At 40.9% G+C, this 16,148-nt stretch overlaps 1 protein-coding gene across 1 annotated transcript in view; it reads left to right on the top strand.

The window, feature by feature from the left end:
- AFAP1 (actin filament associated protein 1) overlaps window positions 1-16,148 on the top strand; it is a 110,170-nt gene that overhangs the window by 85,830 nt on the left and 8,192 nt on the right. The window contains exons 9-15 of the mRNA XM_084204245.1: window positions 1,345-1,494; window positions 4,718-4,929; window positions 6,389-6,534; window positions 9,959-10,076; window positions 13,438-13,552; window positions 14,797-14,961; window positions 15,512-15,702. Of these exons, the coding sequence (XP_084060371.1) occupies window positions 1,345-1,494; window positions 4,718-4,929; window positions 6,389-6,534; window positions 9,959-10,076; window positions 13,438-13,552; window positions 14,797-14,961; window positions 15,512-15,702 (1,097 nt within the window). The remainder of the gene's footprint in view (window positions 1-1,344; window positions 1,495-4,717; window positions 4,930-6,388; window positions 6,535-9,958; window positions 10,077-13,437; window positions 13,553-14,796; window positions 14,962-15,511; window positions 15,703-16,148) is intronic.

The following is a 16,148-nucleotide window of genomic DNA, read 5'->3' on the forward strand; positions in this document are numbered from 1 at the left end:
TGGCTTGGGGGGCAGCACGTGCAGAGCTGCCTTTCCCCCTCAGCACTGGCAGATTTGTACAGTCTTGGCTGCAGATACAACTCCTAAATAGTGTTCCATGATTGCTAACAATTAAGCTAAATGATAAATTATCCCATGGTGAGTCCCAAGCTGCTTCTCTGTTTGCTGTGCATTCTTCTTCCCAGCTCATCAGTTCATACTGTCGTTTCTCATGTGAACATTTTGTCCAATTTTTCCCTCAGTTTGTGCAAGTCCATAACCACTAAGTGTTCCCTGTTGCAAAAATAATAGATATGTTGGGGATAAAGACAGAGCAGCTCAATTAGTAACTATTTAAAATTAAGTGCTCATTAAAATCACATATCAGGGCCAGTTGATGGAATTTTTGCTGCCCTGTGAGTTAGCAGAGACTTTTGCTCTGTTGCTAGAATCCAGTTTAGGCCACTGAATGCAGTTTTTGAAGTTTATTTTATTTGTTCTGTTTTTGCAAAGAAAATCTTGGTTTTTTTCTGAATCTGTTTAGTCTTAGAAAATCTCCTTTAAAAAAAAAAGTGTTAGGATTTTAATCAGGTTGGCACTTCTAAACACCATATCCATAGTCCTTGCCATATTGCATTCAGCAGCTGAACCTGCTTCAGTTCTCAGAGTGATAATATTCCTAGTATCAAGTGAAGTTTGAAAGCATAGACTGGATGTTAGCAAAATACCTCTTTTCAGCAGAGCTTTTTCTTTCCTGGGATCACAGAAATGGCCAACTTACAGCCATTGAATATTCATACTGATCCCACCAATTTCTTATCAGTTAGTTCATAAGTCTTGTCTTTCTAAAATGTCCATTTTTTGTGATAAGATCTCTTGACCTAGTTGTACACAGAAAAAGTAATTTCGCTAAGCAAGCATATTCTGTCTTTTTTGTGTACTTAATTATTGAAGTGTTTTGAGAAAAATGTTTAGGAACATTGAAGAAAACACTGAAGAAGTGTCTGACTGGATTTTTATTGCTGTGTATATGAGCTAAATTTATATACAGGTCCTTCAGTCATACTCCTAAATTAGATGAAGACTGCCATGGAAAGAGAGTTGAAGCTTGATTAGATTAAATAAAGATGGAAGATTGATTTTTGTTTGTATTATCCTTCAGAATGCCATGATTTTTATAACACAGAGGTTATAAGGGAATAAATTTGTCTCATTGAAATGTGCAACTTTTGTGCAATTGTTTGTCTTTGTTCTTCCTTATGTCTTGCACAGGATATTTTTGTCTGAACTTCTGTTTTTATTCAGGTTCTCTCTATTGGTTGGTGTACACACACTACTAAATACACACTTCTGCTTTCTTAATAGTGAAGAGGAAAAAAAGTTCGAAAACAGAAGCCAAGGGCACTGTGACTAAAGTGACAGGGAAAAAAATAACAAAGATCATTGGTTTAGGAAAGAAAAAGCCATCAACAGATGAACAGACCTCATCAGCTGAAGAAGATGTTCCAACATGTGGTAAGTGGTTTTTCTCCTTCAGTCTTAAATGCACGTTGCTATTAAAATTTTATAGCATTCTAGCCTAGGAATGTCTCAAAAATTGCTTTTACTGCAGTAATTCTTCCCCCAACATTGGGAGGATGCACCCAGACTGCAAGAGAAGTAATCAAGAGTTTGTCATTTGCAAAGAGACTAAAATAATTTGACTTTTTAAATGAAATGGTAACACAGGCTCAGATATCACTACTCTTTGCAGAAGTGAGGAGAAAGAGAAATGTGAGCAAGAAGCATAAAGAAACAAGTGCTGTTCTCAAACAGATGGTTATAAAATGAATATAGGCTGAACTATGAAATAAATTGAGGCTACAAAGTAGAAGGTTCTTGGAAAGTGATCAGGTCTTTTATAGTAGATTGTGGTTAAGGTTTTATGGAATAGCAGACAGCAGTCAACTGGTCTCAACCAAAATGATTTGAGTTTAATTATGGGTTCCTAAAGTGGTAAATAGTGGACAAAATGAAGTAACAAATTTCTAGGAAGCTATTTTAACTCTTAATTTTCCCCATTCCATATGACAGCTGTAGTGCACCAGGAAGTGTATAAAAAGGCATGCAGAAAATACTTGTGTTTTGTTTTGTAGGTGTTAAGATTTGCTCACAATTTAAGACATTGTGCAATGCACTTAGCTGATGTCCTCACAGCTCTGCTATTTTAAAACAATGCAGTGTACTTACATTCTCCAGTTTATCTCTTGGTGCTCCAGTATTAGGTAACACATGCATCAGTAAGATTAAACCTTCCCCCAATCCCTTCAAAAGACAAATTTCCTTGGAAAGCTTTGAAGCAGTTGCACCAGATTCTGAGTTTGGATTTTACCCTTTAATTGACTAGAAAAACTTAGGGAAACCCAGAAGTCTGTGATTAGGGAGCAGCTGGCAGAACTCATTGGAGCATGAAGTGTGTTAGGTGCTTGCCCAAGGTGATGGCAGCAGGTCCATGGACCAGCAGAGAGAACTTCATCAATCACAGGTGCCTTTCAGCCACACTTTGGGCATCATTCACATCAGCAAACTTTGATTGAGTAGGTGCATGGATCTGTGTCTATACATCAGCTAAGTACCCATGTGATTCATTGACCAAAAGAGCAGCTGGGGAGAGCTGTGTCCAGCCAGATGCATTGTCCAAAGCATCTGGCCTCCATAAGGGCTCAGACTTCCGGGCTCTCATGCTCCTGTGACTATTTTGCATTATGTGAGAAGTTAACCACTGCTGTACAATCTAATTCCTCATATTTCTATCATTAGTTTGGATATGGACATAAATACTGATTCAGCCATTACTGTTTGCCTGCATTTGGCTCTACTCAACACCACTTACAGATTTTAAAGGAAAATATATAAAAGTCTAGGCTTTGGTCATTGCAGGGAGTCTTGGCTAGAAGGAGTTTCTCACCACCAGCAGTTTGGCTCAGTTCAGTGCCCTCTGGGAGGCTGTCCATAGTTGAAGGATTTTACACTTTAGAAGGCTTTACCTCCCATGAAGAAAGGGAAAATCCCAGCAGGGCTGCAGGTGTCACCCAGCTAGTGTAGAAAAACTAAAACCCACCTGCCCTTGCAGTCATGGCAGAGCTCTTGCCTACAGCACCACTGCTCCTGGAGTACTTGCACTAAGCTGAAGTGCTAATGCCCCAAAGGGAAACACACTCGAGGCATTTTGGTCATGTCAGCTTGTGAAGGTTTAGGCAGAAATGTGGGGGGGGAAAAGTGGGATCCTGTGTAGTTCAACTCTGAAGTTTTGCAGGAAGTTTTGCAAGAGCTTTTCTGAGAGGTGCACTGGGAGCAGAGGGGAAAAACTGTCTGAAGAAAGGGACTCTCTCTCCAAAACAATCTGTATCTGGCTTGCATGGGAAGGTTTTTTTCATTTCTAGGGATTGTAATGCAATGCACAGTGATACAGGGTTTTGTTACAGGAGGAGGGAGGAGAGCTGAGGAGTGTGATTATCACAAGGAGCCAAAACCAGAGGATTGAGCACATCCTCATTTTTTATAGCACCTTCCAAGATGTGCACAATCCTGATCTGCTATATCCTGTTGGATCACACTTTGACATTGGAACCATAATGTTGGAAGGAAGAGCTAGAAAAATGAATAATAAGTCATAGTTTTAATGAAAACCAAAGAGAGGGCTCTCCAACAGGATTAAATGAAAATCATGTCTGAGATAGAAGACAGCTTTTTAACCTCACTTCTGGCTTTTGCAAGATATCATTTATTTCCCTCCTCATAGCCTGTTTGGAAGCAGCAACATGCTGAATTCATGTACCATTTGTAATGTAATGTGGAAGCAAAAGTAAATGGATTTTTTTGTTTTTCTATTTCCAAACTGTACTAAGGCAGGAAAAAAGGGCATTGCTTTAACTGTAATATTTGAGTCTGGAATGATTGTTGCTATGGCACAGAGAAGGAAATCCACAAAACTCTGCCTGTTTAATGATATTATATGCCTAGACACTATATTGATATACAGCAAAAAAAGAAAAGTGGGTGGTTTTAAAAGAAAAATTTTAATGACATTTTAATATGTAAGGATACTGTATCATAATTACTTCCTGAATTTTAAATCAATAGGAATTTTATTTCTATTTGCAAAGGTAACAATCTTTTAAGTTCTGGTTTGCAAGTGCTGCAAACCAGATGTGCATTCTTCTTTCTAAATGTAATTAGAACATAGAGCATCAACACTTCCTAGGTCATTTAAACATGCTTTTGGATGTTACACAAGGTAGCTCAATCCATACTTACATAATATGAGCTGTGGTTTTCCCAGAAAAGGTTGGTCAGGCACAGTTACCAAAGTCATTACCCACAGAGAGGCAAAGTGAGCACATTGGCTGTGTATGTTATACTTTTCATCAGTGTCCCTCTCCCATTCTTACCCAAGGCCTGGGGACCTGTGTGCTCCTACACGTGCAGCTGCTGCAGGGACTGACACGGAACAGCCATTTGCACATCAGCTGGATCACATATTTATATGCTTTTTCTTGGTTATTGGCACAGTGAAAGTTTTCATTAAAAGGAGTGGGGCAGGATCATTTACTTGTCTTCCTAAAGTACATCTGGACTTTCTATTAGAAGAGGAACAAGTTATTTAAAGGCTAGCATTACATTGAGGAGTGAGTTTCTTTTTTTCTTCCTTTTCAGAAAAAGTGAGGAGTAAAATATCTCACATTTCATTTTACTGCAGGATATCTCAACGTGCTCTCTAATAACCGCTGGCGCGAGCGCTGGTGCAGAGTGAAGGACAATAAACTCATTTTCCACAAGGACAGGACAGACCTGAAGACACACATTGTTTCCATCCCCCTCCGTGGCTGTGAGGTCATCCTGGGGCTGGATTCGAAGCATCCCCTGACCTTCCGCCTGCTCCGCAACGGGCAGGAGGTGGCCGTGCTCGAGGTACAAGGGCTGTGACTGACACAACTCCCACAAAGGGAATTAGAGCAGCACTTTCATGCAACCTCTGTCTGTCCATTCCAAAAAAAGATAAATTTTTGGAATAATATTATTGCAGAGCTGAACAATAGAAGTTGGAAGGAGGAAAGAAGTAATAAATGTTGTGGACAAAGAAAGAGCTGAGATTAAATGTAGTTCAGAAATCTTCTCAGTAAAATACCTTTCTCTGCACTGACCTCCCCTTGACCTTGTGCTAGAATATCCCTGCTCCTTCTCTAGGCACACCTTTGTATCAGGGATATAATTACTTTGGGTAAATAACTTAGCAGTAATTAAATCATGGATCACTGTTGATGAGAGCTCTAAAACTCCCCACTTTCATTTTTCTGCTATTTGTGGGAACTCGTTTTGCTCAGTCTATGTCTGTATGAATACAGTTATGCATTTCAGAAAATGCAGTGTGCCAGCAGCCTGGTGTGTCTCTTGACTCTCCTCACGTGCACACACCTTTGCCTGTGTTAGGTGGGTCAGGCTTTCTATGGGGAATTTATTCATCATCTTGTAAAACCTAAAATAAGAAGACACTTAAAGCCAAGTGTAATGAGCAGGAGGCAGCCTTCTGCTTTCAGTGGCAGGACAGGCACTTTGGCTACTTTGGGTTTCTGACTGCACATCAAGTCTGCTGTCCTTGCAACCAGGCCTATTGTATGACAGCAGTTCAGAGAATTTGAAAATAGAAAACAGCTCAAGGAAGTGTGAAAAGCAATGAAATATGTAAAAATAAGAAATTTAGAAACTAGTATATTTGTTAATGACAAATTGTTGCCTTTCCCCACTATTTCTGTCCAATATTTGTTTTGCTAGTGTTTAACTTCTGAATTGGTGGCTTGAAGCAAAATATGAAAAAAAACTTCAATTATTTTAATAGTATTAATTCTGTTACTTGTGTTATCAGGAAGATGAATGCCATAATTTAGACAAATGTAGCAAAATTTTAAAAAAAGTAACATTAAAGTCTCTTCACTATTTTGCTCCCTTTTCCTTCTTGTTTCTGCTTAACAGTAACACTTTCTTCTCAGGAGTCATGCTATCCAAAAATCCTCCAGCCTAACATAAGAAAATAATTATGTTAAAGCTTTCAATATTCTGAAGTCTAAAATAAGCATTACTTGAATCTAAATCCGCTGGCCTTAAATGATTATTTTTTCGTCTTTTTCGTGGATTGCCCACTTTGTATTACATCATAGCTGATGAGCACATAGCTTACTTAAAGTGCCCTCCTTCTAGCAAAGCAGATTTAATATGAAATCCTGGGGTTTTTAAGAGCTCAGCAGAATGAAACCAGAGCCTCTCGTACCATGTGGTAGCAATTTGTCAACCCAGAAGAATGCGCATTTTGCAATCGCGCTCAGCCCAGTGGAAGAGCAAAGACCTGACCTGTGTTCATGCCCTCTCCTCACAGGCCTCCTCCTCAGAAGACATGGGCAGATGGATTGGAATTTTGCTGGCAGAAACGGGGTCTTCAACAGACCCTGGAGCTCTGCACTACGACTACATCGACGTGGAGATGACGGCAAGCGTCATCCAGGCTGCCAAGCAGACCTTCTGGTGAGCATCCCCAGGGCTGCTCCCGGGGCTTGGGGAGTCACAGCCCTGTGTCAGCCCCACTGCCAGCCCTGCTTAGCAAAATCCACCTCCCCCTTTGCCACACGCTGAACTCCTCAAGTGGGTCAGCATTGCAGCATGTAGATGTGTTTATGATTATTGTGCTGGAATCCTGCTAAGTTCTGTAAGAGGTGCAAGGCACTATGCAACTTTACTCAAATCTTTACTGATTTTTTTCAGTAAGTCCCCTTATCAAATGCTATATTTTAATCTTCTATTTTACCTGAAGTCTTAGTGCTCTTCCTGGAAGAGAACAAATATTCTGAAATATGCAGCTACATAATTCGTATTTATTAGCTGTATTTGCTGTACATATAGGGAAATAGGCAGCCTATTGGATATTATATGCTGCATATATATACATATACACTCACAGTGTATAGCAAATTTAAATCTTGGACAGTCACATAATCCGTGTTTCCTTCTCAAGTTCTTTCTGATTAATTAAAAACTTCATCAAGCTCACCCCTGTTCAATTAATTTCTGGGGTTTAATATGGGAGGTGGAAATTGAGAAAGTGCCTAGAGGGTGCAGCATGGAAACTGTTTAAATTGCAAATCAATAGAGTGAATTCCCCATTACTGATCCTGTGCTAAAAGGAGAAATGCATACTTAGCAGATGCAGTGACTTACATGTTCAAATAATTTGAAGCACTAAAGTAGTCCTTGGTGGGAAAAACCATCATTTTTCCTTGGCTACATGAGGTTTGTAGAAACAGGAGTGGAGAAACAGTGGGAAAGGGGGATGCCCTGCTACAGTTGTTCCCCGTGGTCAGGAAGTGGGTGGCCTGAGAAGACAGATGGCAAAGGCATCATCCCTCATCCCTCTGCAAGATGACACTCCCTAGGCTAATTTGGAATTTGTGTGACTTCATACATTAGAGAATCACACCCCATCTGCCCATCATGACTTTGAACAGATAGAAAATGAAGGGGGGAAAAAAAAAGGAACAAAGTTTTGGAGTTTTCCAAAGGAAGATCCTATTGCCATTTGCAAGCATCCGAGAGAAGTTAACAAGGGAAAATGCCCAGCTTCAATCAGAGTCCAGTTTGAATGACTTCTGATGGAAATCAAAGTGACTCAGTGTTAACACAAGGCCAGTTTTGTGAAAACCAAATAATTTTGATAGAATTAAAATGCACTTAGCATTCAGACTTATGGTAATATTTGTTTAGAAGTCAATAGGGCTCAAAAAGTTTATCCTGTGCTGACACGTATTTTTGCTTCAGTCAGCATCTAGCAATAACCACGTTTAAGAGAAATAGAATGGTAACCTTTTCCCCCTGAATTCTGCATGGCTTTCCTTTTCTGCACAAATGTGGTACTAATTGGAGCCAAGTGAAAAAACATATGCAACTAGACCACATGTTAGAAAGCAATGTCAAACAACTTGCAAAATAGCAGAATTTCCTGTTAAGAATTAATTAAAATTCATTGGGTGTCTTTAAGAGCCTGTGAGGGCTTGCTGATAAGCAATAGAGTAGCTGTCTGCTGATTTTAAACTACTGCTAGAAAATGAGGAGAAATTACAGTGGTACTTAAATGTTAATGAACTGCTACATTTGCCCTTTATAGAATGAATATCAGTATTCCAAATTAAATGCAGTTATCATTAAAGCTTAGTTTATCACTCAGTCACTTAGATTATTGGTTATTCACTTATTTAGACCAATGCTTTGCAAAACTATCAGCTCCTCATCAATTTCCTTCACCTAAATCATTAGGTATGGAGGAAAAGCTAAGGAAACTTGCTTCCAGGCAAGTTTCTCCATTTTCCTTCTAGCAGTTTCTGAATACAATTAACTTGCATGGATGCACCTGAAAACATGATTAATGAGGGTTATTGAAATAATGATTATTAATTGTTTGCAACTACTGAGATAAATTCTGCCTTCCTTTGGTGGCAGAAATAGTGACTACAGGTGCATCAGATGCCACTAATGAATATCCCAGTTTTCAGACATGATTGTCTGTTATTGCTGTTATTGTATATTTCTGTAATTGAAGCCTCTTAACTTGAAAGAAATAGAGCAACAGCTCCAAACTCAGTTCTTCACACCCACCAGAAGCATTTGTGTAATGCTCTTCTTTAAGAACAGTAAACAAATGCAGCCCTCTGATAATGTCTAACAAGGTATGAGTTATGATAAGGTTAAAAACATTTTTATCTTGGGCTTTTCCTGGGCTTTTTGCTGTTAGTTTGCTTGAAGTAAGAAAAGCTTCTGTCTGATGTTTTTTCCATCCCCACACTGCCCTGAAGGGTTCACAGTGAGCTGGGCAGGTTCCTCCCTCCTGTGAGCCCAGGTTTCCCGTGGCTCAGGTGAGCCCCAGTTCTCCCTCTGAATGAGAAACAAAATGGACTCCATGTTATTGCAAAGCCAAAAGAAAGCAACTGTTGAAACCACAGCATTCCTGAGCTCCTGCCAGCACTACAGAAGACCCTCTCTGCTTTAGCAGTGCTTTATCATATTTTATGAATGTCAGCACAGACTCTGAATAGTTCCATTGTTTGGGATGGAAAACATTGTTTTCCCATTTATGTACACCTGAAACTGTAGAAATGGAATTATTTAGGATCTCACTCTATACCTTGTTCAATTCCAGCGGTTGCTACAAAGGAAGACTCACCCTTGGAATCATTATTAAGCAGCAGTGTTGATTGGAACAGGATAAGGGGGGAAAAATTAAAATATATTATATATATGTATATCCCTTTTGAAGTTTCCAGAGGACTCAGGCCCACCATGTGTAACAGAGCGAGAATAAGCATATAGAGTATTTGCATGTGCAATTACCCATAGAGAGTTGGGAAGCATAGTGCCATAGCCAGCCAAAAGTCCTGATATAGAGAAGAATTGCCAGGTTTTGAGAAAGTAATTATTCAGGAAATTTTTACAGATGTATTAACTTGGATTTCATTGAAATTATTTGGGTGTTTTAAAATTTTTGCTGTATTTTATTCTTAGTTCTCTCATTTCCTAAGTTTGCAGCCCCTTGGGCATGCACACAGAAACACCTGCTTCTCCCCAGTGCAGACAACAAGGGAACATTTCTGGGACCCTGTCAGGCTGGTGTGTAACAGAGACCAGCAGGTTCCTATGTAAACATGCCACTGAGCAATTACAGCTGTTGCCCTTCTGGCCTTCACACAGCCATAGCCCCGCTGCAGGAATGGAGAGCAGGAACATATGTTGTTTCACTGGCTGTAGCAGCAATGTGTGAGTAGCAAAGAAAGAAAACCTGCCCTGCAGAAAGTGAGAAGCTCCGTGCTTCCAGGCCACATGATCAGGCAGGGGGAATTTACCACTGTATCATCACTTAGGCTTAGGTTTGAGTGCTGTTTTTGATTATTCTTGCATTGTTCAGTTTCATGAACAGGCGGGTCGTGTCTGCGAGTCCGTACCGGGGGAGCGCTGCCAACGGCTACGCCTGCCCCAGTGGGATGGCGCTGCACTACGACGATGTTCCCTGCATCAACGGATCGGTGAGAGCTCAGCCTGCACACCACAAATGCCTTGCATGTGTTCAGTGCCTGGACATCTGAAAATTATATTATCTAAAGATCCTCCCTGGGCAGTTTCCAGATGAACTCATGTTTTTTTGATTGGGGGTTGCAAACTCCTCTCACACCTATAGAATATGAGGGCATGGGACATATTGTTTACATTAACCTGCATGTGAGCCAATGTGCATTTAGAAAGCAGTTGCCTGTTGATGGTTTGTTGCCAAGTCCTTGAATATAATACTCACTTGAGGAGGTATTTTTTTAGATCACACTGGAAAGGGCAAAATTAAAGACTCAATTACACCAGGCACTTTTTGATGTCTGTTAAAAAACACCAGTACCAAACACTTCTCAGTCCCTGTGGCTGCATTCCTGAGGATTGCAGGTGCTGCTCGTCCCAAAGGAGAACCACAGTGGTCACTTCCATCTTCATAAATTGCAGAGCTGATCGTAGGCAGATGTGTAAGAGGATTTAAAATCCAGTGGATGCTCACCAATAGCAATAGGGGGTCCTCAGGAAGGTTTGCAGGGGAGCTACAGCCTATGTCAGCTCTTAATTGGGCTGTTGTGTAAAGGTCCCACTAAGGGTGAACTCAAGAGAAATTAATAGTTTAAAGTGTGAAATGGACTGGACATTCAGCCCTCCAATATGTCAGTAATGCCTGAAAGATGTTAGAAACCCCCTCTTGGGAGCAGTGCATGATCACTTGTGTGGAGAGCAGTCTTGGCATAGTTCTTGGGTGTGCTCATGCCTTTGTTTGAGCAGTGTACTGCCATGGCCAGGATGGGTTAAGGAGGGATATTTAGCAGTCAGGTTGGTTTCTTTTAAGGTTAATCAGATGAACCACTGGAGTACTATTGTCGAGCTTTCCATTTTTCTAAAAGTTAAAAAAAAAAAAGTTTAGTTCTTGTAGCTCAGAATAATAAATCTCCATCAAATAAAGTGTGCTAGCGTACCAGCAGCTGATATTCATGGGAAAGACATGTAGCCTGAAGAAATTAAAAAAACAAGCTGGAAAAAACTTGGCTTCTGATAACTGCTAGGCCGTCTTACTTTTAACAGCTGCTGTACCAGATGTAACCCCATGGATTCATCTGTGCAAATTGCAAGCATCCCCTGCTAACACAGTCTGCCTCTGCCCCCTTGGTGCTCGAGCTAGCAGCTGAAGGTGCAGTCAGGGTGCTAGGTTTGCTTGTACTCAGGGCTGAGGCTGTGAGCCATGGGGTGCACTGCTTGCTTTCCACAGAGTGTCCTCCCCCCACTTTTCTCAGTAGTGTCAGTGGTAAGTGTGTGCTCACCAAGCACTGAGGGCTTGCTGCAGTCCAAAGCATCACTAATGTTTTAATTTCACTTAGGAGGTTCTGCATGGTGCATTGTTCACTAACTGCCGAGGTGTGTGTGTTGCAGTGGGAACCAGAAGATGGCTTTCCTTCTCCTCGTAGCAGGAACATTGGAGAAGAAATGCTTTATGATAACGCAGGCCTGTACGATAACTTGCCGTCTCCAAAAATCTTTGCGCGCTATCCGCCAGCTGACAGGAAAGCCAATAGGTTATCTACTGACAAACTCTCCTCTAACCATTACAAACACCCTGTCTCATCCAATCTGTCTCCTGCTCAGTCTGTCACTAACACCTCTGCTGTGGGGAGGGGATCTGGCTCGCAGGTACTGTACCATTTAATACTTAACAAAGCTTCTTGTTTGTTCTGTTTATCTGGTTGTTATCTGAAGGGAGTTTAGATAAACTCTTAAAGTTTAGTTATGAGCCCACTGCAAATGAAGCAGGTTTGCAAAGGTATAAGTTCCAATGTGGAAGCAGTGGTACCTGGAAAAGGCTTTGCCAACATGTTCTTGATGATTTACAGATAGTGAATAATAAGAAAAAAAATCAATGTGACCTGCCACACTAAACGTGAATGCATGTCTAGCTACCTTTTGGCTTCTCAGGCAGAGATGTCTTAGAAAAAAATAAACAAAAAAGACAGGTGACATGTGACCTGACTGTGACAGCAGATTTGGCTTTTTAGAATTATACTAGTCTATATATCATGTATACTTTGGTTATATATTTTATGAATATGCATATATATCATAACTTGATGTTATATATTTAGTAAATTATGTTTTATATATTACTATATACCATCTTTTTATTTTTTATTACTGCCTGTTATTTTCTTCCCCATAAAAAATAATGAGGCTATTTCTCTGCTGCTTTCTGAGGGTGGCTGCAGGCTTTTGTACCTCAAACATGAACTTAGAGAGCAGATGAAGTCCTGTGAGCTCAGCATTGTAGCAGATGGGCACAGCCCAGCAGGGGAGCAGAGCAAGCCTTGCTCACAGCCATGCCAGGAACCTTCTCAGAGCCCTTAGCTGGTCTCTGAAAGGTGGTCATTGGCTTAAACCAATGTGTCACAGTGTGAATATCTCACAGTGATGTGTGGTTTTCAATCTAATCCGACATGGAACAGTTTAGATAAATGTTTCCCTCGTATAAGGTACCTATTATACTGTGTGTTAACTCACTTAATCCTTACAAAAACTTCATATTGGAATATTGGAATTCAGTGCAGTTGCATAATTGGAGATGGACATGAGCAATAAATTACTGCAGCAGCAAGCTTCTCCATGCACTCCCAGTTTAGTCCTCACAAACCTTTGGAAGCAGGAGAACAGAGCATGGCACACATATGCCCTGTGCTTGGCTGGAGCATCCCCATGGAGGCACTATGAGTAGTCAGGACAGGGTTATCTTTCCAGAGTTCAGGTCATTGCTGTGAGTCCTCTAAATGGAAACCCCTTGAACGTGAGATGTTCTGTTCCTGGTAATCTGGTGAGCCTGTATGGCCATTATGAGAGGGTTTTTTTAAGTACGAAAAGCTTCTAAGTAGTAGCTAGAAGTAGTATAAGAGGAAAACAATATGTTAACTCCTAGCACTTAAAAACATGCAATAATCATATTGTTTCAAAGAAAACTAGTGTTTCAAGAGTCTTTACTGTAAAACATTTTTCAAAGGTACATTTTTTTCTGCCTTGCAGTGGCTTTCTTAATACTGTAAATGCCAGGGTTCTAAATGCCTTGGAAACCATGATGCCACCAGGAACAGGGAGTTGATCCCCTTGTTATCCTGTGATTGCTGGCAGGGCTCCCGCTGAGCAGGCGGCTCCCAGAGGCATCTCTGGAGGAAGCGCCGTCTCCAGCTCAATCAATGTGCTCTGTTAATGCTCTCTGATCTAGCAAGCAGCTTTCTGTCAAGCTCTGCCCTTGATGAAAGGGTGAAAGTAATGCCAGTGGCACGGGAATAGCTGGAGCCCATTTGTACTTTTGTTTTCAAACAGTTTAAAGGCAAGAAGCCTCCTGTGACTGCTAATGGGATCACTGGAAAAGCAAGGACCTTAAACAGCCAGCCGAAGAAATCTGAAACGGTTTCCTGTGTGAAGCGCACTGCATCCAGTAAGTGTCTGTCTGTCCTCACTGCTGCCTGCTGGGAGTGGGGCCAGGAGGGAGCCCCCAAGGGCTCTTGTCCTAGCAGGCAAGGTCAGAACCAGGGTGGTTTTTGTGAGCTAGAGGCTGAGGAGGGGATGCCAGGACTGAACAGGAGATACCTTGGTGACTTAACTCCAGCCACACCGCACGAGAAAAGGGTGCCTGTCGTATGGGAGAATGATAAATATGAAATGTGGCCCCATGGCTGCTGCAATGTCATGAGGACAGCAGGGAAAAAAGGATAATGATTCCTCATTTGGAGCAGAGAGGAATTCTCTCTTCCTGTTGGAAAAGGAGGATGAGATGCTGGTGCAGATGTAAAAACATTGTGTTGCTTATAAGTGGACTTACTAATAAAGTCTTATTTAAGAAGCCATGGATTTAATGGCAACAAGAAAAACTGGTGTTAGACTTTTGGACAAAAGTAAATAGCTTCTAACTGACTAAAACTGGCTTAACAATTCTTTGTCACGAATGTTTTCATGTCATGGAGTTCAGATATGCCTTCAGATATGTGACAAAGTGATCTCTTAGCTGACCTATCTTCTTTTAGTCTGCAACTGGAGCAGAGCTATAGAGGGGGCTGTGATATGAATTAGACCACAAATACATGTGAGCCATGAAATGAAAGCATTTGTATAGGAAATTTAAAAAGAAAAGTAAAGCTGCCAAGCATCAAAGAAGTGTGAACATCTTTGTATTCTCTTATTTAAGGTGAGAAAAGATGTGCACTTGAAGTAGGAATGAAAGTCAGGCAAAAGGCCAAGCAGGTGGTTTTTCCTCTGACCCTTCCAATTAGAAATGAAGGGTTCATAGCTTGAGAGGAGCCTCCTTTCCATCTTCTGAACTACAGAGAAAGGCAAGGCCATTTTTCAAAACTAGTGTGCTATAAAGTAACTGGTATTTCTCATTTTCTTCATGTAAATATAAAGAACATACTCTATCCTGTATCATTGTTATAGCTGTGCTGCAGAACTTGGCAGAAATCATGGACCTTGAGAAAGAGCCAGTGGAAGGTGAAGGCCAAAACTTTTCCTCAAACCATAGAATTATAGAATGGTTTGGGTTGGAAGGGAGCCTTGCAGATCATCAGTTGCAGCACCCCTGCTGTGGGGAGCCGTGACACGCTTCACGTCATGTTTATCTCAGGGACCAGTTCAGGGTTGTGCTGTTAATTTAAACCCTAATTAACTACAATCTGATACATGCAGATGCAGAGCAGTACAAATATGGCAAGAATCGTGTGGAAGCAGATGCAAAGAAGTTACAAAGCAAAGAGGAGGAGCTGCTGAAGAAAAAAGAAGCCCTTCGGAACAGGCTGGCCCAGCTCCGGAAAGAAAGAAAAGATCTGCGTGCTGCCATTGAAGTCAATGCTGGTAGGAGGTGCTTTTTGTGCTGAACCCCCACCTGAGAATTAGGCTTAGCTATCCAAACAGCTTTGTGTTCTGTGCTGAGTGTCACCCTAAACAAAGTTAGATTTCGATGCTGAGCAATACTCTGTAATGTCTATATTTCTTTCTGTATAGATACAAAATGTATAAGACAAAAATACATATGTGTAAGTGTATATCCTTATTTTATATATGCATGTGTATGTATACAGATACCTAAGGAATTACACTGGTGAGAACTTCAGATAAGCAGAACATGAGAATAGTTTTTTTGTCACTAGCTAATTATATTTTCATGATACAGAAAAATAAAGACAACAATACTGGTTTGAAACCAGACTAGATACGTAGGAATGTCACTTGATAGAAGGCATTTGATTTATGCTACTAAACTTTTTACATGAAAAAAGTGTTTTATCTAAAGTACCTAATTTTTTTGTTTCATGTTTGCTTACTGTTTAGAAAGAAAATAATTTCTCTAAGTATCAATTTAACATTATTTTTATTGAAATAATAAAATTGCTGTGAATGACAGGCCGGAAGACTCAAGTGATTCTTGAAGACAAGTTAAAGAAGCTGGAAGAGGAGTGTAAGCAGAAGGAGGCTGAGCGTGTGAATCTGGAGCTAGAACTGACTGAGGTGAAGGAGAGCCTTAAGAAAGCCTTGGCTGGTGGCATCACACTGGGCTTGGCTATTGAGCCCAAATCAGGAACATCAAGTCCACAGGTATGCAAAGCCATTGAACATGCAAATCCCAGTACCATGGGCTGGGAGTGCTCAGCCTTCCCAGCTCCAGCAAAAATGAATAGGAACTGAGAGTTGTATAATGGTTTTTTGAGCCTGAGAAATAAGAGCAGAATTAAATGCCTTTCTGTGTTATTTACATTTCCTGCAGCTGCAGGGAGCAGGTAGACATGGGAATCACAGGCAGGATACGTTAGGATAATGTGCAAAAAGCCAACAACTTGTCCTCGGTGGTTGTATAAGTGCAGGAACCAAGACATTGCTCCAGCCCAGGGAGATTTAAAGGCACCAAGTCATCATGCAGCAATGAAGAACTGCTTGTGCTGGTTCTTGTCAGTTGTGTCACTCTGCAAGGGCTGCATCTCACACCTTCAGGGTGGAGCTTGTGCTACACATCTGTGTCTGAAGCAGCCATCACAGAAAGATCA

Source organism: Fringilla coelebs (genome assembly GCF_963513975.1).
Source record: "Fringilla coelebs genome assembly, chromosome: 4".
NCBI lineage: Eukaryota > Metazoa > Chordata > Aves > Passeriformes > Fringillidae > Fringilla > Fringilla coelebs.